The sequence below is a fragment of the Mustela nivalis genome (assembly GCF_964662115.1).
Source record: "Mustela nivalis genome assembly, chromosome: 5".
Taxonomy (NCBI): Eukaryota; Metazoa; Chordata; class Mammalia; order Carnivora; family Mustelidae; genus Mustela; species Mustela nivalis.
In genome coordinates, this window is record NC_139024.1 from 26,392,725 (window position 1) to 26,416,430 (window position 23,706).

At 33.7% G+C, this 23,706-nt stretch overlaps 1 protein-coding gene across 2 annotated transcripts in view; it reads right to left on the reverse strand.

Annotated features, from left to right (window-relative positions):
• Window positions 1-23,706, reverse strand: part of LIN28B (lin-28 homolog B) — a 139,448-nt gene that overhangs the window by 102,453 nt on the left and 13,289 nt on the right. Inside the window, exons 1-2 of one of the 2 annotated variants that reach the window (XM_082730544.1) lie at window positions 20,343-20,483; window positions 19,319-19,506 (exon numbers count right to left, since the gene is read on the reverse strand). In XM_082730544.1, the coding sequence (XP_082586670.1) occupies window positions 19,319-19,506; window positions 20,343-20,352 (198 nt within the window). In that variant the 5' untranslated portion in view covers window positions 20,353-20,483. Of the gene's footprint in view, window positions 1-19,318; window positions 19,507-20,342; window positions 20,484-23,706 lie in introns of those variants that run through there. The other variant, XM_082730543.1, reaches the window with a different exon arrangement.

Sequence of the window (23,706 nt, forward strand, 5' to 3'; positions counted from 1 at the left end):
ATATTCATTATGAAGTGTAATATATTTGGTAAAGCACTTATCAAAGTCATTAAATCAGAGGTTCTTAAATGGTGGCAATTTTGCCCTCCAGGGAACATTTAGCAATGTTGGAGACATTTCTGGTTGTCACAACTGGGGAAGTGTAATGCTGACATCTAGTAGGTAGAGATCAGGGATATTGCTACATACCCTACACAGCACAGGCTAGCTAGCCCCTCACAGCAAAAGAGTTATCTGGGCCAAAAGGTCCAACCTGACCCAAAGTGCCAAGGTTGAGAAATTCTGCTGTGGATCATTAACTTATATTTCTCCTTAACATTATTACTATAGATACCTCATGGTATAATTTTTTGAATGTTCTAGAATTCAGACTTAGAGTTATCTCATTATTATTTTTTTCTGCTTCCCCCCAAATAAAACACCTTCTTTTACTTTGTTCTTTACGTTTCAATTTTCCTGAAATTGATTTCCAGAGTTCAAATATTATTATAAGGTTTCCAAAAAATTAAAGATGCTCTATTTTGTACTTGATATGGCTAGTCTATGTTCCTAGTTTTCACAGTGGAGATAGAAGATAGAGATGGGGGAGTGAGCGCTGGTGCATGAGGGCAGGTGTTTAAAATCACCCATCTGTTTTCTCATTGCTGTAGCTCACATATTAGGTGTTCGATAATTTTTGTTGAATAAACTAATGGAGCTAAGTCCTGACTAGACAGATTGCTTACCCCTGGATTCCCTCTGAGGAGTGATGTACCTGCAGAAGTTCACCAGGGGAAGACTCTAACATCAAGTCATACCATACCATACCATACCAGAGCTTCTTTATCTGATATGCCAAACTTTCAGGCGCATATTCTTCTAGGTACTAACACAAGAGCAGCCACATGAAGGTTCTGCTCTGATGAACATATCAAGTGTAGATGACAGGAAGCTGCACGGCATTTTAAGATTATTTTTTAAACTATCGATTGGACACAGGGAATAAGGAAGAGCCATGAGTTAGAAATGACAATAAATTTTCTTTCTTTCTTTCTTTTTAAGATTTTATTTATTTGACAGAGAGAGAGAGAAAGAGCGCGCACACACAGGGAGAGCAGCAGAGGCAGAGGGAAAAGCAGGTTCACAACCAAGCAGAGAGCCCAACACAGTGCTCGACCCCAGGACCCTGGGATCATGACCTGAGCAGAAGGCAGATGCTTAACTGACCGAGCCACCCAGGTGCACCAACACTAAATTTTCATATCCAAGTAACCCAATTTGGCGGAAAGCCTGAGATGCAGGAGGGTGAGAGCTGTGTCCTCCAAACTGGAATTCAGTATGTATCAAAGGAATCGTTTCTGGTGCAAGTTCTACCCAAGGAAATAGAATGAAGGGAGAGAGGAGGTAAGAGTCACAGAAGTAAAAAAACCAGTAATCTTTTAATAGTAAAATGTAAATAACTGTTCCCTCGTGACTGAGTAAGCCAATTTAAGTCTTATCCCTGCTACTGGAATTGAAACAGTTTATAAGAGAATGCCATGTACTTAGACTGATCGAGCTACCCCTTATCTTAGAAGTGGAGTCATCTTTCCCAGGAACACAGAAAGATAGAGGTGAATACATGAAACAAAGAACTAGGGTTTTGATCAGAAGGATGGAAGGAAGAAATGGATACTGGGTATGCAAATAATGGTTTCCACAATCTCAATTCTTTTTCACACAAGCAGATATTAAGATAGACTAGCCCCATCCTATACTTAAGGAAAAGACTTGCACTCATTATGCTCTTTAATTTTGTTATGAACAAAGATGTAGATAACTGTATTTTTCTCCATTATGTTTTTTTTTAAAGATTTTATTTATTTATTTGACAGAGAGAGAGATCACAAATAGGCAGAGAGACAGACAGAGAGATGAGGAGAAGCAGGCTCCCTGCTGAGCAGAGAGTCCAATGCGGGACTCGATCCCAGGCCCCTGGGATCATGACCTGAGCCGAAGGTAGAGGCTTAACCCACTGAGCCACCCAGGCGCCCCTATGTTTTTTTTTTTTTTTAAGATTTTATTTATTTATTTAACAGAGATCACAAGTAGACAGAGAGGCAGGCAGAGAGAGAGGAGAAAGCAGGCTCCCCGCAGAGCAGAGAGCCCGATGTGGGGCTCGATCCCAGGACACTGGGATCATGACCTGAGCCAAAGGCAGAGGCTTTAACCCACTGAGTCACCCAGGCGGCCCTCTCCATTATGTTTTATAGTGTGTGGGTAGTCTGACTTATCTCCTACATTTGCACCCTGCCATCCCTTTTACCAGATATCCTTTTCTGCATTGTATCAACTGTAGCATATCCGCATTTTTTTTTTAGTTAAAAAACAAAGAAACAAAAAGAGGAGGACAATCAGGATACCGGGTACCCCCATTTCAGGCATGAGGCTAGACACTTAAAATTCATTACCTCAACTCCTCTTAACTCTATAAAATTAGTAGTGCTAACTGATTTCTATAGATAGGAAATGTGAGGTAAGGTAATGTGACAAAATTCAAACAGCCAGTAAGCACTGGAGCTGGGATTCCAACCCAGGTCTATCTTACTGCAAGGTTACCACTATTTCCATTTAATATCATCTCATCTCCCTAATGGTATTGCCACTTAAAACGTTTATTGAACATCCATGTCAGTTTTTTCTGGGCTTAAGAAGAGAATTAAACAGGTAAGTTCTCCCCCTCCAAAAAACTACAGACACTTGACACTTATCAATAAACTACTGTAATAAATACAGCACAAAAGCCAGTATCTTTTCTGCTAAGAGCTGGGGTACAAAAACCCAAAAGTGTTCTGGGCCCACAAGTGCACCGTTTACCAGACATAACTCAATGTATAATGAACACGTAAGAGTGACATAAAAAGGGAATTGAAAATAAGTTTTCAATAGGTTTTCTAAACAAGGTAAGTTCACATATACTCTCTTGGTCAATATCAATTTTGTTAGTTCCGTATGAGCCATATATATATATTTTTAATAAGTCATATCTTTTTATCCAATGGACAATAAGGAAAAAATGCTCCTAATGCAGTGTGATTTCTTCATTATTCAAGAAATGTTTTTGAGTAGGAATTACATAAAAAGCATGCACTTATGTATTGTAGGAAATACAAAATTTGGTAAAACAATTCCACTTAGAGTTAACAATTTTTTTTGGAGGGAGAGTGAGTGTGTACAAGTGTGGTTTGGGGCAGAGAGAAAGAATGTGAAACAGGCCCCATGCCCAGTGCAGAGCCCAATGAGGGGCTGGATCCTACCACCCTGAGATGACCTGAGCCAAAACCAAGAGTTGAATACTTAACCGACTGAGCCACCCAGGTGTCCCAAGTTTACATTTTTTTTTTTTTTAAGAATTTATTTATTTATTTGGCAGAGATCACAAGTAGTCAGAGAGGCAGGCAGAGAGTGGAGGAAGCAGGCTCCCTGCTGATCAGAGAGCCCAATGCGGGCTCCATCCCAGGACCCTGGGATCATGACCTGAGCCGAAGTAAAGGGTTTAACCCACTGAGCCACCCAGGCACCCCGAGTTTACACTTTAGTAGGAGAAACAAAACAAAATATAACAGAAGACAATCTATGACAAGTGTCCCATTATTTATAAAAAGTTTTGGAGTTTTTAAGAAGGAACTAAGCAATTCTAGCTAGAATATGGAAAGGCCTCAGGAAAGAAGAATCCGAATCTGGTTCTGGAATCCAAAAGATGGCAAAGATTTCCCAAAGTGAAAGAATGTAGGAGGAATTCAGGGGAAAGGCACAGTACAGTCTGTGCAAAGGAGCAAAGACAAAGAGGTACGTAGTATGTTTACAGTGGCAGATTCTAATAGGCAAATCAAACAATTTAAATAAGAAGTATGAAAAGAAAAAGTGGATAGGTAGACTCAATCAGATGATGAAGAGCTTGGATACCAGGCTAAAAAGTCTAAATTGTATTCAGAAAACTAACAGCCAATGAAGCTTTAGGGAGAGTGAGTATTAAAAGAAATTACAGCTATCTATGTCCATGGTAAGGACTAATGGTGGCTATACCTGCCTGATCACAAGCTGGCCCAGCCCCGGCTCAGACCTCATCTTCTACTCCCTTTCCTTGCTCCTTCTGTACATCAAATACCCAGCAGCATACTAGACATTGCCCTGTCCAAGAGGCTCTTTCACCTCTCCATATCTTTGCACATTTATAACATGGAATGTTCTTGGGGCTGGCAAGGTTCTAGGTATCTCCAAGGCCAATCTCAAATGGTCTCTATCTTTGTAAAGCCTTTCCTGCTGCTAAAAGCACAAGCAATTCCTACCTTTATGCTCTTATCTGAGCATTTATCACTCTGTTGTAACTGTTAGACACACACACACACACTGCAAGCTACTTAAAGACGGAGACTGACTATTAATGATCTTTATAATGCTATAATGTCCAATAGAGTTTAAAGTTTCATTTTCCCTCCTGCCTGGGTGCAGCCCCCCAATTCCTCTATTATAATATTCTTTTCCTTGGTGTCTACTCGTTCTTCATCCCTCATCATAAATTTACCTACCCAAAGAAGCCTTCCTGACCCAAAGACTAGGTCAGGTTCCTCACAGCTAATAGACACAGCACCATGAATCTTTTTTTCATAGCAGTCACAGCAGTTTTTATTTTATTTTCATTTGTGTAATCTGACTGTCTGTCTCCCCTACTGTTCTTTAAGCAACCCCAAGTCAGAATCCCTGTCTGCTTTTTTGCTCATTGTTCAATCTCTAGCACTTAGCGTAAGATAAGCACATTAATATAAAATTTGAACAGCTAAAAATGTTGCTGGAACCCAGAGATTTAAGGGCACAGCTCTGGGAGCATACTGCTGGCTCAACTACATGTAGTTAGGCATTTAGGCATTCTAAGATCATTTCTTCATCTACAAAAATAAGACAATAATAATAATTGTCTTTCAGAGTTGTGAAAATTTAATGGATGTAGAATGCTTACTACAGTAGTTGGCACAGGCAAGCTCTCTATAAAAGTTACATGATAACTACTGTTATCATTCTGTGTCATTGTTACTGATGTCATGATTACCAACATTGCTTCAATACTGATTGGCCATAGCTGAAGGGCTTTCTTATGTCGGCAGAACAGAAGCATTGGTTGAGGGGAGTCACACCAGTGGCTTTGATTAAATGGCACACAAGATCAATTGGTAGCAAACTGAAGTCTATTCCTGTGCATGCAGCAGTGGGAACTCAGTATCAGCAAGCAGCCAATAAACAAAACAATTTGTTTATCTGGAGGAGGGGTGGACCAGTAGAAATAAATATATGATTGCATTCTAACTATATCTTTAAAGTTATTTTATCGAAAGATTGCTTACACTTACCATTTGTATATTACTTGAAATATGCTCACTATTATATTTTGTATTTGCCTTTTAAGTACATAATATTTAAATTTTTCAAAATATCTTTGGTTCATTCCTTAAAATGGAAGTACTATGTAATACTTGCTTTTACATTTATCATTTATTGTTACATTTATCATCTGTCAGATATAAATTAAGACTTCTAAAATCCTCGTTAGGCTAATTGTGAGATCCCATGACCATTCTGCTTAAGTTTTTCAAACCAAGGCCAACAAATAGAAGAGATTTAAAAAATGCATGTGGAGCTAAGTAAGGGATTGCCCTTTAAGATGAGGAAATGCTAGCAGAAATCTCTCCAGTACAATGGAAGAAATTTGGACTCTTCAGCAATCTTACACTATAGTTTATAGTATTTACCCCACGTATCTGCAGTTTTTACTCATCTTGGGGAGGAGGAAGAGATTTTTTGAACAATCTCTTGAAGGAAGCAAATAATTACAATTCTAGATCCATCAATAACAACTTATTTTCACTCTTGGCCTATTTTATAATTCAATTTGTGGATTCAAAAGTCCTCTTCTACGCAAAAATATGTTACACACAAAAATATTATTTTTAAGTTTGCCTAGGTGGCTCAGTCAGTTAAGCATCTGACACAGAGTAAAATAGTTCATACATACTTTCTTTAGAAATTTAGGTAAATGCTACAAATATCAGTTAAGTGTTTAGAAACGTTAAAATTACCAAGCCATCCACTGCTTTTGTTTATGACTCATCCTTCTCCATGTTAGGAACATCACTGGCAGCAGCCATTAGATAAGGTACAAAAGATTTAACCGAAGCTAAGTAAAGAGAGGAAAAGTGGTGAAGGACTAGGCGGGACTTTGCTAATGCCTAAAGGAACAAAGTAGACTTCTTTTTCAGTAACAATAGTAATATTTAGTGTACCAAAAACGAATTTTGAATTAACTTAGAATAAATCTGAAAAACTCCTATATCTATTATTAACATTTTCTCAACCATACTCTTCTCTAAGGGATGATACTTCTGCTAAAGACAGACACTTTGTGCTGAGTGATTGCTTTTTTCCTGGTATCTCTAGAGTGAGGGCCTCAGGCTTCCTTCCGAAGGGGCAAGAGGAGGGGGAGGGGAAACAGGGCAGAAGGAGACTAACTGGAGTCCAGTTAGGGCCTTCATCATTCCTAGTAGCAGATCAAAGGATAATGTTAGGACAGGGAATACTTTGGGAATATCATAGTGCTTTAATAATCCGAGTAATTTCTTTCTCCAATTTACAGCTAAAAATTTTTTAAATGTAAGCTAAAGTAATTAACTTTCCTGTCTTAAAATCTTACTCTGAAAACATTTTTCTTTTTAGTTTTTCATATAATGTTCAATGACTCACTAGTGGAATAGAATACCCAGCACTCATCATATCACGTGCCCTCCTTAATGCCCATTACCCAGTCACTCCATCTACCGCAACTTACCTCCCTTTCCACAGCCCTCAGACTGTGAAAACATTTTCCAATATTTTATGAGATTTTTCAAAACTCATTCAGATTTTGTTATTCTGAGTAACTGAATGTATGTCAAACATTGAATCTCATAGGAAATTCTAGACTACCTTTACCCATATTAATGGTTTAATAGTGACCAGATATTTTTTTTAAAGTAATGGCAGAAAGGATGGGAAAGTGGTCAACACCTAACAAGGCAAGTCCCCAAATGTTATCTCTTAACAGTTTTAAAAATCATAATGTCTTTACAAAAATAAACATGAAAACCCTAAGATAAAGAATATGTACTGAAACAAATGTTCATGTTTCTTGGCCTGTCATTCATTTCAACTATTTAAACAATTATTTCCCATTTATTATGAAGTTCATTTTAGGAGAAAGAAAATCTAGAAATTAAATCATTCATGAACTGGATAGTCAGAATAACCCACCATGAAAATGAGTAGCAATATCCCAAATGATATTACCTCCACAAATGAGCCTTATACTTTTGAACACACATGAAATCACTTAAAGTCATCCAAATTCATTATAAAAATTATTTTCTCTGTGCAATTTTAAAAAAACTTTGCAGAAAAAAAACACAGTTATAAAAGAAAATCACTCAACGTTTCACCTACATATATTAAAATTTGTTTGAGGCAGGAGAAAAAAAGCATAGAACACATACCAAAAAATCCCAGTAGCATTTTTTTAAAGTAGGCTTTTGTTTGTTAATATTTTTATTTTAAACTTACAGTGACACTAAGATGCTAGATTATTTCAACAATAAATATCAATACTAGATTTAAAGACTTAATAATAGCCTTGATGTTCTAGGAATAACTTGCTACCTAAATGAATATAAAGTAAGACCACAGAATTTAAAGATTTGGTATCCTAAGCCTTTCCCAAAAGCAAAATTTTAGTGATAATTTAAACATTAAATAAAATGTCAATAAATATTCCTATTAATTAATTAATTAAACAGAAACTGAAATATTCCGTTGTAAACACATGTAAAATAAATCACTTGCTATAAATTTTAATGTCAAGAAAGCATGGACCATATAAAAAATAAAAAATTAAAAAATAAATAAATAAATAAAAAATAAATAAATAAAAAAAATTTAAAAAAAAAAATAAATAAAGCATGGACCAGCACATTAATTACAGACTTCATACCAGATCCTAGTTATTCAAAAGCTGATATATCTACTTTCATTAATAGAAACTTAGGAAATTTTTCTCTATATCAACAAATTTTTCATATTGTGAAATCTAATTAATCAAGTTATCCAAGACTGATAACAAACTCATAGGATTAAATATCATTGCTTTTTAAGATCTGCAAGACTATAAAAATAAAACAACGCTTTTCTATAGAAAAGCAGTCTGGAACATTTTATTGAAATATAAGATTTGAAATAAAAATGCATCCTAGATTTGAAAATAGTATTGTTCTCAGAAGTCTTTTAAAAGTATTTATGTGCTTGGAAATATCATGTGCTAAAGAACACTATATCTTAGAATCTTTGAAAAGATACTCTTTTAAAACTACCATTATTTCAAATATTTTACTTATTATTTAGTGAGAACTATATGGTTTACTAAAATAGAATTTAAATACTTGAAAATATAGCTTAAGAGCAAGTTCACATAACCTTAAAGATTAAATATTTAATGATTCATATTTAACGATTCAATCACCAATTAGAATGAAATATCAACATTTTCCTCAAATTATTTAACTTCATAATAAAATATTTGTCCGTTGATATTAATAGCCTAAGAGCTGCATAGCATTTTCTCCCAAACAGCTACCTATAATGCTTATTATTACTGAAAGGTTAGACCAAAGAGGAACAAGAGAAAATGTAACCAATTAATTTCTTCTTATATTTACATGCAATCCTATAGAACATATTTTTCTTTTTTCCTACCAGCAGTTTTTCCTTGCTAAATCATTCCAACCACCATTCCTACTTCCTTTACATTGTTGAGTTCTGAGAAATAAGCCACAATTTAGAAACCCCAAATGATGCTAAAAGAAAAGTAAGTACACCAAATGTAGATAAAAAGAGTAGTATTATTTAAAAAATCTATTTAGTTACCTTTTTTGGCTTCCTAAAAAAACAACAGCATGTATGTAAACTGAGGTAAAATTGTTTGAAAACAAATATTTTAATGCATAAAACACATGAATTCAATAAATATTTCCATGAATATTTCATACATGCATAAAACTTTGATATCTTATTCATTTTGAGATTCACTTCCATCTTATCTGTAGCTATCCAAAAGGGAAGTCACATGACTTACACAATGAAAGAGAAAGAACAGTTTTCTTTCCTTTCCTTTCTACAGGAAGAAACAAAAGCTCAGTATTAGTTATCCAAGGCCAATGGGTGGGGCCTGCAAGCCAAAAAGCTGTAATGGATTGAGGTTAATCTTAATGGGGGCCCACTCAAACCTTCTGAAAGCATCAAAAATGTGAAAACAGCAACCAAAGCTTACAGAAAATAAGAAGCATTTAATGTAAGTTAGTTTTCACATCTAGAAAGTTCTATAGGGACCTAATTCAGTTTATAAACAATGTTGCTGCTTTTGTTGGGATAAAATCACCTAACTGTGATTCCCTTACAGATACACACACCATCCCCCACCAGCACACAGATACTTCACAAGCTTCTTGAATAAATAGGAGTATCCAATGTCCAGGGTGATGGGTGGTCCTGAGGTCCTGAACCAGAGCTGTATACTTTTAAGGGATGCTGAGATAAGAACAAAGTGTTTTGTGTTTGTTTAAACCTGGCTCTATATTTAAAGTCTTCACACCATTACTGATACAGTTCATAAACTTGTACTCTAATTGATTCAAGCAAATTTTAACTGTCAGCATAAATACTGGAAATTAAACATATCAAAACAAAATAAATACTTTGGGACTTATTATAGAGCTGATTGAAATTAACTAATTCAATTTACTTAAAAGTAATCACCACATTTCAAAGCTGTAAATTCTCAACCCAAGATAGAATATCGTTATCATCCTATTTTCACTACCAACAGGGTACTTTTATAATACCTTATGAAATAGCATGTATTTAAATAAAATTATATACACCAAGTAAGTTGAAATGCAATGAAAAACTTCTAAATTAGTGAAATCAACCCATGCTGAGTCACAATCAAGCATCAACTACTATGCCCATTTTTATACACCAGGCTTTATTATAAGTCTAATAGAAAGAGATTTTTTACAGAGCAGAAAGGCAGGATTTACAAGTGGCCCAAGGAAAAGATAAGCAATGAATAGTTCTGACCCCAGCTTCTCTGGCTTGATCAAGTGGGTCTGCAACCTGAGCCAAAGGGCGCAAATTCCTCACCATTCAAAATTCTTCAATGGCATGGGGGAGGAAACAGTGAAAGGGGCAAACGTGCAAATCCAACTGTCCTTAGATTTAGTATTCAACTAAAAATTTTAATTAGAGAGTTAAGTAAATGAGCTCAATACTGTGTGATTAAACTTGGGATTCATAGATTAACCAGTCCTAAAAAAAAGGAAGCTTTATTTACTTATTAAAAATGAAAAAAAATTACTCATTTATCTTCTTAAATGTGTGACTTAAACAGAACTGTGTTAGGTATGTATCTCTGACATAATTTAATCTATTTAAGGAAGTTGTTGATAGTGGAATTAGTCTCCAAGTACCAGTGTTTCCATATCATAAGCAAAATGATGTATTATTAAAGTCAGACTTTGGTAAAACAGTTGAAAGAATTCATTTTAAGCTCCACAATATATCAAAGATCCATGAAGTTTTTAAAGCAATAGGTAGAACCTGTGTTGTCAGACTTCTGTTACAAACTGAACTAAGGATAAAGAATTCCCCTGAATGAAGAAAATGTTAAGATAAAAGAATTTAGGCATTATAGTATCTGGGAATATTCTAGCTACTTACTATCAGTAATAGTCTAGGCAACTGCTTACAAAGCCTAAGGAAATAAATGGTCATGAAGAAATCATGGCCAGAGTAAAGTTAATTTGAATTTTACACAGAGCCTTTAGATAATACAGCACAATAAAACTGAACAAAAATCTTTAAGTTTTGAGCAAAATTAGAAGATTTTGAAATAAATGCCAACTTAAGACTAACAAAGTAATAAATTAAAGTGGGTTTTGATTTTAAAAAGTGGACTGTTAATAACAAAATGTTAAAGCAGCTAGTAAAAGTTGTGTGTTATTAATAACACAGTAAAATGATTCTAAACATTGGTAAAAAAAAAAAGTTTCCTACATAAGAAATCTGAAAACTATGTATTTTAAGACTGATAAGAAATCACTGTATTTAGCTCAAAATTTGAAAGCTAACATTTATTATTTTATCATAGTTGACTCCAATTTAAATGGGTAGAAGCTGCATAACTAGGTTTCATAAAAAAGTGAATGGTTCATGGGAAAAATGATCCACTGCTTTTATACCTTGTATGAAAAGAATGAGAATTGGAAAAATCTTATTAAAAAGTTTGCTAGAAAGAAGAAAATAATATGTAGCAAACTGGAGAGCAGAAATCTTAATCTTTATCACCCCACAGTGCTTTACAACTACTATGTGATCAATAAAAAAATACTTAAATATAGTACCAGAAATTTTTCTAGAGTAACGATTTTCTTACAAGTTAGTACTTTTACACAGTAAACCATCTTGTCAATTAACACCTCTTAAGATTGTTTACTCGGTGAGATAGAAATTCATTAAATTTCTAACAAGAAATATGAGTATCAGCAAGCCTTATTATGCCCTTTAAGTAGGCAATGAGTTTACATTGCATGAAAAAGTACCATAAGGATAAATGAAATCAACACAGAAGATCAGTGAAATGCATACTAATTAATCTTACTTTCACAAACATAGAAACTACTAGTGAAAAAAGCAAACAGATAACTCTGAGAAAAACAACAACAAAAAAAATCAAAATCAAGTGTGGGCTGGATTTGATAAAGGATACTGAATTGTAGTTTATGTCTAAGGTGATAAAGTTAAAAAGGGCCGGGTCAATTAACCAGTTACTATGACATATCAATAATCATATAGAACAACTAAACTTCTTGTCTTCAAGGGTGAATGACTATAAAGAGACACAAGGGAACTTTTGGGGGAGATGAAATGTTCCGTATCATGACTGTGGTGGTGGTTCATAATTTGTCAAAACTCATCTAACTGAAACTTTAAGTTAGAGAATTTCATTCTATATAAACTGTATCTTAATAAGCAGAGAATGCCAAAAATAAATGACATGAGCTTACTTTTAAAAATTTTAACGGTTTACATGATGAGAGTATTAATAAAAATATAGTGCTCAAAATAGAAATTTAAACTAAAACCCGGTATTCTTACATTCTTAAATTATTTTCATGTATACTACCTCAATGAGCCCTTTCCTTAACTCTGAAAAATGGGGAGAAAAGATATTAGTGAACACATTTCACCTATAGGAACACTGAAGCTCAAAAGAAGTGACTAGCCAAAACTAAGAAAACCACCAAGTGGCAGAGCCAAATCCAAACTTCCATTTCTGATCCTTTATCCCTTAGTCTACTGCACTACCACTTCTTAGTAATATTAACTATGTACAACAAACATCACTGAGTGCTTACTATCTCTCGGGCTCAGTGCTAAATGCTTTACATGTGTAATAACATTTAATCCTCATAATAACCCTATACAAAAGTGGTTACTGTTTTGTCCCCTCCCTTTATGAGACCCTAGACACTGACAAGATAACTCACTTCCCCTACAAACAATGAACTGGAATTTGAATACTGATCCATTTGACCAGAAGCTATACCACTATATAGTACCTCACAAAGATTAAATACTTAGTTATACAGCAAAAGGTATTAAATTGTCATAGCAGGTCTATTTAAAATAATACTTTTTCTTTAGCTTATACTTAAGGATATACAAACTGGATATGTACAACTTAATACTTATATAAAATCTCATGATAAAACAAACTATTAAAACAACCTGTATAACTAATTCATTTCCAAGTCTCAATTTATATCCTGTATTTTAAACAATATTAAACACTATGACATAAAATTATAATAAAATGCTTGTAGTTCACTATAATGGAAATTAAGCTGTTAACATTATATAACACATTCTCCCAATTTTAAAGAGACCACATTAAAGAAGATATCAATTTAATTTTCTACTATGAATATATGCCACTGAACATAACTTATCTGTGATTTTATTGTGACTAGGTTACATTTTAGTTTATTTATTAAACACAGACTTGCTATACAACTTTTATGACAGCCTCAAAAGTTAGGTATTAATGACTCCAATTTGCTGCTGGTTATAAAAAGATAAGACAAGACTAAATCTATCAAATGTCTATAAATCTTAAGTTAGACAGCATTTCCAAATTGTCAAATATTTAGACACTGGGGGGTTCTGTAATTTTCAAATAATTTTCCAATTTGTTACTAGATGGAAAATAAGACAATCCTGATATATCAAAATGCAATATAACAAATAGTTTTGTTACTCATTCAATAGAAGTACTCATTAAAAGATAATTTCTAAATGTACCCCACTGATCTACAATATATTTTCTTGAATATGTTACTGTTAACTTTTCAGTATTAGAAACTGTTATAATCAAATTATTTTAGAGAAGAATATAAACCATTTAAGTTTATTATGTACTGTATATGTTACAATGTCATAACCTATAGTAACTGTATGTTGAACAAGCTGTATTTCTTATTACTTAAAATTCAGTGAGAAATATCTCAAGATATAATTATAGAATTGATAATAATTTAAAAACTCTATTTCATATGTAGTTCCAAATCAATATAAAAGAATATATTTAAATATATTTCCAGTTTAATTAATCAGAAATAACCTCACTTTATTTGTTTAGGTTATACTTAGATTAGAAATAAAAACCCAGCACACCATATTTTTAACTAGTAACTTTTAGGTTAATCACAATACCAAAAGAACTACTCAGTTAAGATACATAAAACTATCTGTAATTTCTGAACAGAAAGAATTCTGGCAAGTTTAAATAATAGGGCTTTCTTGCTGCCCCAGAGCAACAAAATTTACAATGATCTCACTTTTTATCCACCATGTTGAATGTAGGCAACAAAAGAAGTTTTTAACTTCCTATGAAACCCAAGAACTCTAAGATTCTGTTAAAGGTATGTTAAAGTTGTTATGCTAAATACTTGTAAGTGGTTTCTCACATATTTGTTTAAAAAAAATTCTTTGATTTATTGCCTTAATTTTTTGTGAATAGTCTTTAAAAAAAAAAGAAAAATAAAAAATAAGAGGAAAATACAATCATCTTTATTCATTTTTTTACTGAAGTACAATTAATATGCATCAATAGTCTTTAACATGAGGAAGACTATTTTAAACATGTGGTCAATTCACACTTCATGTTTAAATTGAATTAGGATAAAAATATCTTTTAGAAGTAAACAAAAACAAAACAAAAAACGTGTCTTGAAAATGGACCAGCATTTGAAAATCAGAAAGTACCTAATATCTTTTAAGACAATAAAAGTCATAAAATTTTGATTTAAATGTCTTTACATGTAATTTTCTAATTAAATAGTTTTAAACCATTTCATTTAGGATTCTTCCAAATTGGTTAACTCAGCAAATCATCTTGAAAATTTGGTAGTTTTAGGAACCACTTTCAAAACATTAAAATGTGTAACTTACTAACAAATGAGCTGTAACTGCTAAATGGTATTTTTATAATTGCTAAGATTTTGCTTTATCTAAATAGTTTTTGACACTGACATTTTCAACAGCCCCAAGAATAATAATAACCACAATTATTTTCCATGTGAAAAATGTTTTCATGCTAAACTATGATAAAAATAAAGATGGCTAATAAATTGGTAATGAAATATTATGAAAAAAATCATTAAACAAGAACATACTGGTGTAAATCTGTTTTCATAAATTGCCTAATTAATAACCACTGAGACATGAACTGTCTGCTACATCAACTGAACTGTGTATAATACATAAAATTTTCATATATTTAAAAATTATTTATCTCCAAAAGTTTTCATATCCTATACTGTTAATAAAAATGCTTTAAATTTATCTCAGTTATACCAATTATTGTTATTTCTTCTATTTCCATTGCTTTGAGATATTTTCTGAGCAAAGTAATAAAAGGAACATAAAAAATATAAATCGTTGTAACACAGACATTTGTGTTTTTCATTAAGATCAAAGTATAAGTCAGAAATAAAGAGCATAAGAAGAAAACATCAATACGTGGAAGGTAAATTAAGAATTCAAAACCAAATTATTAATAAATATTTAAGCCTAATCAAGTAATGGTAGCTAAATTATAGACATTTTGAAATTACACTTTTCTCTCCAGAAAAAAAAAAATCCTTATGTACGCAGTGAAATAAATGAAATACATTTATGTTAAGAATTCTTTATACCATAGTGACGGCAAAGAATAACAGATATATAACTGAAAAAGCAAAAAAATATTATTATGCAAATGAGCTGAAGAGAGGAAAATAAAGAGAATGGATTCTGCACCCCACCCCCAACAAAATAAGATTTACTTTTTCTTATTAGGTAAGAAAATGACTTTGGAAATAAATACCAAATTTTATGTAAAGAAAAACTTACATGATAATAAACATCAATAAGTAGTTATTAGGGAACACTGCCCTACTCCAAAAAGATCTAACTTTACCATGTGAGTCACCTAAACTATCATTAAATATTTAAGTTCTGTCAAAGTTTATAATATTTCAAAAGGTTGTAAGAGACCTCTCCAGATCATTTAAACATGTTATCCCACAATCTAGCTGTGGATGCAATTTATTTGAACTTATCAGTAACGATAAACGAAAAGAAATATTAATTATTAGCACTTACAAAATAATTGTACTCTCACTAACAAAATTACCTTAGTAGCAACCTAGACTTACAAATCTGTACTAACCATGTATGTATATTCTTAATTCAATTAAGAGACAAATCTCTGTGCTTTGCACTGGACTCTCAAGTAAGAAATTCCTACAAACATATCCTATTTACAAACTAAATCATCATCAAGATTTTCCAGTTTTAATTATTAAATATTTTAAGTTACAACTAAAAAACAATAAGCTGTATTCAGCTTATTGTTAAATTTCAAAAACATAGTATTTATATATTCTTGTAAGTTTTTAAAAGTATTATTAAATGCTATCAAGTTTCCAAATTAATGTGTGTCAAAATACACATATTACCAGCCCATAATCATATGATCATTTAAACCACAAGTTAATATTAGGAAGTCAAATGAAGACTGTCATTTTTAAACTACCAATGGTCACATAACATTCTCAAATAGCAGAATCTCTCTGCATTTATCAAAAAGTCTAAAGATAAAGAAAAGTACAGCACCTAAGTCATGTTTATTTTTGAGATGTTGGTGACACTACAGAGACTAGAAGAAAATGTGACTGTATTCTTGCCAACAAATTTTAAATAGAATTACGTTAACTATGAATGTACAGCTCTATTTTAAAACTACACATGCATGTATTCTCCTCATTTCATAGCAACTAAATTCTTTGCAGTAGAGATTTTTTTTTTTGTTATGCCTGTTTATTTTTATGTATTTTATTTATTTATTATTGAAGTATATGTAGTCAATATTTTTTAAAGGAAAAAAATTCCTGGGAGCCATGGCATGAACTTTTAAATATTATGTCAAACTAAATCATTGTTTATTTCCCCAAATATATACAATTAAAAATGTTTCATAATACTTAAAAAATACCTAGTGACACATGTATTTCTAAAGACTAAAAAAAAAAAAAAAAAAAAACCCCAAAACTATTCCATGTACTTAAAATAATGAGTAGATATTGGTCCAGTTGAGCATTTAAAATTCCTAATTACCAACAATGGTTATTCTTTCATAACAAAATAGTATATAGACATAATGGAGGAAAATTTAATTTTAATTATACATTAAACATAATATGTGTTCCAAAATTCTCATACAGTAAAAATGTCAGTAAAATAGTAATTTGAAGAGTATTTTAAAAACTTTTGTTAAATGGTCCTGAGCTGTAACCTGATTGTGTAAGTGATGCTGACATCATGCCTGCAGACATCATTTATAAACATCTAATTATTGCAATTGCTTGGCTAAAATCTGTAGGATTCCTGCCTTGTTCAAAACAATTTTTCATATGATTTATATGCAATTTATATGAGTCTCAATATAAGAGAAACTCCTCTACCAAGGCATCTAAATCAATAAGAAAAAAAAAAAAAGCAACTGAAAACTACATAATTTCCCTTTAGGAAAAAAGTGAGATATGTTTCAAAAAATGAACACTGTAGCCATCAAAAAAACTCCTTGAAAAATCATTTTCTAATTTTAATTTAAAGAGTATCACTGCTCTGGTTTTTTACATCACAAAAATTCTAATACTTAAGTTTTATCGACTTTTTTACATACTTCTTCCTAAAAATGTAAGAATACAAATATACACATTTTATGAGAATTTTTCTCATATACCATTTTAATACTGTTTTATTAGTAAATATGTGATTTGTAACATAAGATTAAAGGAAGCTTAATATTAATAACCAACATCTGTACTCTAGAAACTCTACACTATCTGTAAATAAAACTTTTCCAGCGATATATTATTTCATAATTCAGTGGGTACACTTGAGTTTAGCAACATATAACCATTAAACAGCTTAAATGTGGATTAATTGTGATTCTAAAGATTAATGCTGGTTAATGAAATGTCTAATATTTGAATGTATTAAAAGGTAAACACAGGAAACCAAATTATAACAAGGTGTGATCAAAGAAGAAAAGGGCTATTCTTTTTCATTCATCTATAAAACAAATTTATGAGATCGTAAAGAACAATTTAACAACCTCAAGAAGGTTCAAAGTGGGGAAAGCCAGAGCCTGAGAGAAAATGGATTTGTCAATGATTTCAGTCATTCAGTATAGGGAGGGAAAAAAAGCAGAAAATGTAGGTTCATTTTACAATAAAGTAGGGGGCATAAAATCCAGTAGCCTGTCTATGGACTTCTATTTATATGTTTAAACCTTGTTTCAATTCACAGATTATGCTGATCCTTCCACATGTAAACAGCCAATATTGATGGCAAGGCCCTTAGGAAAGGAAAACACACACCACACAGCAAGGTCAGGAAGCTACCAACCACCACAGGACAACAGATCAAAACAGAATGGTTTCATATGTTTCTATTGTTTATATACTTAATTTGAAGATGATATTCCTTGGGGAGTATAGGAGGTTGTAAATATTACCAGGAACATGCAACACAGTATTAAATAAAATATATACTTTTCATGCAAATACACTAAGTATTTCTTGCATGTATCTGTCAACTTGTAGTATTGAGAGCATTTCATTCAATTTTTAAACTTAAATGTCAAGCCAAAATAAACCTCTTTGGTCTTAAATCCCTTTATTCCTAAGAATTCCTTACAGAGAATTACCTTCTTTCAATGAAATAATCAAGCTCACAAATTGTAATTTTTTTTTCTTTTTACTAGATTAAGCAATAGAGGAGTGAAAATGGAAGAGTCATTAATTCACTTGTTTCCAGGTTAAAATTTTGAAAATGATAAGCAATGACATTCTGTTTGGTATTTAAGCATTTTACAAAATTACAATATGATATAAGCAATGGTGGAAATTTATTCAAAGTAGCAGAGGAGAACATTTTAAATATACAAACTAGAACCACAGCTGGCCACATGTTTTTTGAGTTCAGTTTCTTAAAGAGACAGGATCCTTGGACCTATGCCCTAAAAGGGAGCACATTTCCAAAATGCCTGATTACCAAACATCTTCTCTTGACATTTCTTCAAACCCACAGTAGGCCAACGGTGTTCTATTTTATTTTACTATAAAATCAAATTATTTTTATTTGATTCTACAAATGACTCTCCGGGAAGCAGAAACAAATAAATAGAGGAAGCTACTGCGACTAAAGATACCAAAAGTAAGGGAATCCAGAGATTTCCTATAATAGCAATGTTTTTAAACTTAAAATGATCACTGTCTCTTCATTCATTTCCCCACTCGTTCACTCTGCCTAGGCGACAGAGTATATTGTAACCGGTAACACCGGAAGCCACGCTACAGCAGTTTCGCTGTCGAATGAAGAGGGGAACTTCCTAATAATGTCAACCAGCACCATAGCAATGAAATTTCAAAGACTTCATTTTCTGATTAGTAAAAGATACACAGTAAGGGGTCCGTACACGTACCCTAAAAACCGAATTAACTCAGGATGGTAAGGAAGATTTCCTTTTTCAGTGTATGTCCATTGACAAACCTACTGACCAACTCCAGCACATGGAAAAAAAAAAGAAAGGAGGGGTGGTTAAAGAAGTTTGGCTTACTTGGTGCACAAACACATCGACTGGAATTTCCAAGGGGCTTCCCTCTCGGTTTATCATGGAGATGAATCCAAATCCCATCCGCACATTGAACCACTTACAGTGGCCAGTTCCGTGCAGAACCTGGGATTCTTCCTCTGCCTGCTCCGGCAGCTTCCCGGACTCTTCTCCACCACCTTTGCTTGCCCCGCCTGAGTAGAACAGGACAAAAAGAGTCAGTTAGTCTGGACTCCCAAACTGTTCACTGAAAGAGAGAGGGGAAAAAAAAAAAAAAAAAAAACAAACCTGATTGGGGCATGGGGGTTAGAAATAGAAACAAAAAAATGGTTGATTCTTTTTTTCTACAGAAAATATTTAAAAGGAAAGGGTTAAAAGGGGGAAGAGGGGGAGGCGGGAGCCACACTGTTCTATCGATCACATCAACTTCCACTTTTCTGTACATACGTGTACTTTTTCATTTAACTCCATTTTCCAGCCACATATTACAGTACAGCATGCGATATTTTACTTGCATATTGCTGATTTAACACTGATCCCATTTACAAAGAGAAATTTTCAGCGAAACTATTCTCTCCTGAGGGCACGAGGAGGAAAGAGAAATCCTGAAGATGGTTACAACTAGTTAGTGCACATGCGGCAGCAGCGAATCCAGGGTTATTTGCACTGTGCATTCCCCTCCCCCCAACAACTTTCAATTAAAGTTGGGGTGGAATGGGGGAGGGGGCAGGTGTATAAAAGTTTTCTTGGGCTCACTAACTGAAACTGCGCTTAATCACACTCAAACAATTCAAACAATAGCCCACTGAAAGCTTTTCAAGTTGTGAATCAGTGTGGGCGGTACAAAACATTTTTGGAGATCTATAACAATAGGTTGCAGAAAGCCCCATTGCGCAATGGGGAGCGGGGGTAATGCCCAGTATTGGGGTAAAAGGGGAAGGGGGGGACGGGCAAAGAAGGGTGGGAAAGGGGGGGGTGGAGAGAAAGGAAGAGAGAAAATCACAGTAAAACAATAGAAAAGAAAATTAACCTTCGGCCATGTTGCCCCACGGGCCCTCAGCTCCAAACTCGTGAGATGAAAAGTTTCCCTTTGGAACGGAGTAATCTTCTGCATCAATCTAACATCTTGATTTTGTGCGATCACAAATTTAGCTCGCATGGTCTAATGTGCTTTCCCTCTTTTGATTTTTTTCTCTTCTCTCTCCAGTTTCTGGCCCCCTGAGCCACGTGACTTTGTCAATTACATGCTTTCTTGCTACTAATTTCACCTCGGATCCTTAAGGGGCTGGCAAGAGGAAGAGATAACCAATCGCCATTTCATCTATGCTGACATCAAAATAATTTATGAATGAACATGAAAAACTCAAACATGTTATCTTAAAGAGAATGAGACTCTTCTTTACGATAAATCAGAATGCTGATTTCGTGCTTTTACTTAAACACAATAGAGGGTTCCTATGAATCGTCGATTTAGAAAAACGGCAGTCATATATGTGCACACGCGTGCCTTACACACAAGCCTGTCTAAATAATCTCATTTAGGGGGAAAAAGCCATTTAAATAAAGCAACCGATGTTACGCTTTATTTTCCCCCCTAAGAAGTCAGCTGTTCCATAGGAGTAAACCTGCCCAGAGTGCAAATTTCATATTTAATTCAATTCTTAGAGGAAAATATATAATTTACAAACGATCTCATTAAACCTAATTACATTTCCACGAAACTTTGGATAATAGTAACATACACATACAATAAGACGAAAGCGTACAATTACCTGATCGTGCCCAGAAATTTTTTTCAAATTTTAAAATAAGACCCTACCGGAAAAATCGCTAGCACCTTCACGTACTCAAATTACGTTTAGGTTTATCATTTCTGAACATTTTGAAGGGGGAATTGTACTTCACAGGTTTCTCCGCCATCTCTTTCCGGGGGAGGAGATGTGATTAATGACTTCCTAAATAACAGACCAGTTTTCCAGCCTAACATAGAGTGAACCTCAATCAGCGGCAATTGTTCCCCAAGAGCAAGACGACGTAGGGCAGGGAGGGGGAGGGGAGCGCCAGGCAGGGGAGGTGAAGAGGAGCCGCCAGCACAGGCGGCTGCAGAGCCAGAGAATGAGGTGGGGGAGGAAAAAAAAAAAAAAAAAAAAAAAAAAGCGGTGGCAGGCGGGGGGAGGGGAAAGGAAAGAGGGCAAGTGGGAGAAAAAAGGTAAATTCCTATCATATTGATTGGACCCTGACATTTTAAAAGTCCACTACCAATGGACAGACGAGTCAAATAAACGAAAATGTAATAACGGATTAGGCTCCCACTGTCCCTTCTCTGGCCTGGCCCCAGTTTCAAAATGCTTATCTTTTACCTTTCAAATTGATTCAAACGATCGTTGATTACTAGATGCTGACTCCAATATTACCGCCCTCATCGAATACAATAAATATTATGGATCAACTAGAAATGCTTTACTTCCTTTAAAATATAAAATACAACCCGCTTTTGAAACCTTAAAAAGCCCCACCACTCTTTCCCCTACCATACCCCCCATTTTCTTAAACAAGCAGTTTACGGAGAAACTGTACAGATACCACTTCCCTTGGGCAAAGCTACTGAGTTGACCCTCCCCCACCTTACCCGCAATCCCCCTCCTGGCTCTTCAAACATGACTACACTCCTAACTCCAGCCACTGTTTCTCACAAACTAAAATGTGGGGATTCTGAATCTAAAAGCATTTGAAAACCCACAAAATGCACCTATTTACACCTCGTCCCCATATTAAATAACTAAATATAAATTCATACTAATTGGTTCAGAACTGAAATAAATGGGGGCATGTAAATATGTTTTTTTCAGCCTTTTTTGGTAAAAGGCATCAATCAAGACTGATCAATTTGGAAAGATTTTTCATGTTTATTTCTTTTGTTGCTTCCCAGAAAAGGAGGTAAAGCTTTCTCATTTATTTACTTTGGGGAGAATAACCATGTTCTAGCTGGTAGGGAGGGAAGCAAAAATGTAAAAATCCAAATGATTTTGCAAGAGTAACAAAAGTGCTCAAAAAATTATTTGCTAACAAAACATTTTTAGGCATTAATTACACTGACCTACAATGAAGTAACTTTAACGATGGCATTTCAGGTTAAACATTTTACATAATATTGAAATATAAAAAAGTAATTTAAAATAAGTTATTTCTTTTTTATATCTTAAATGAGAGAATTGCTTTTAAAAATCAACATCTGATAAAAAAGTTAACATCTGAAAAAATCAACATCTGGTAATAGAAAAACAATCTGAAAAAGTATTTATGGAAATTAAGGGTAAGTGCCATTATTTATTAAAGTAATTATCATAAAATTCATAGACCAGTATAGTCTAGTGTTGTCACCAACACACATTTATGGTAAACAATATTTTATCTGTAAGTTTATTTTTAATTCGAAGACAGTTTAATCATCATAAAAATCAGAAACAATATATAGGTGGATTCTGAAACCCTTGCTAATTGTTAAATTTGATGAGATTCAAACCTATCAATCTATATATGAAAACTGTAAATACCATAACTGAACCACATTGAATGGTATGGTTATGAGAATCAGAGCCCCGCCTGATTGGGGGCCTCCAGTATTAGTGGAATTAAGGTAGGGTTCACTGGACTGGTCACTGGTGTCAGAGGTTATCGACTCATTCATTTCCTGAGAGGGACATCAGCCTTTCAAGTTGTGTAGAAGGCTTTTTCCAACTGGGAACTCTGAGAAATCCTCTAACATTCATTCACAAAGAATTTAAGCCAAATACGTGTACATACCTGGGGGATGGGGAGGAAAGACAGAGGGAGAGAAGAGAAAGAGTAAAAAAGGAAGAGGGGAGCAAATTGGGAAGGGAGTGAAGGAAGGAGACACAGTGAGACAAAAAATATCACTATTTCAGGGACATGGCATTGTCGTTTAAATAGATTCATCTTTTCTGCTTAAGAACTTTTTATAAAACTGACCATAATCTCTTTAAGCTCTAAGAGTGCTTCTTTCACAGAAAATAGTCCTATGAATCTCCTAGAATGCTTTCTAATTTGTCACCTTCCTGAAGTCTTCTGGTTTTAATTTTTTTCTCATTTCCTACTTGTTTTTAGTGCCAGAAAGACCTGTGTTTGACTCAAAACGCATGTTTTGTGAAAGCCAAATCTTTTAGTAGTTTGATTTATCATAGTTCTTTCAAAATGTTTCAAAAATGAGTTCAAGTAGTTACAAAGAATCATCAACACACTGGGGAGAAAATTAAGGAATTAACCTGTCATATGCCTGTTCGTCATCACAACCTAAGATCTCTTCTTCATTTAAAAAAATGAGGTACATATTTTTTTGGATGTTTTCTTTCTTTCCTTTTATTTTTTTTTCCTCC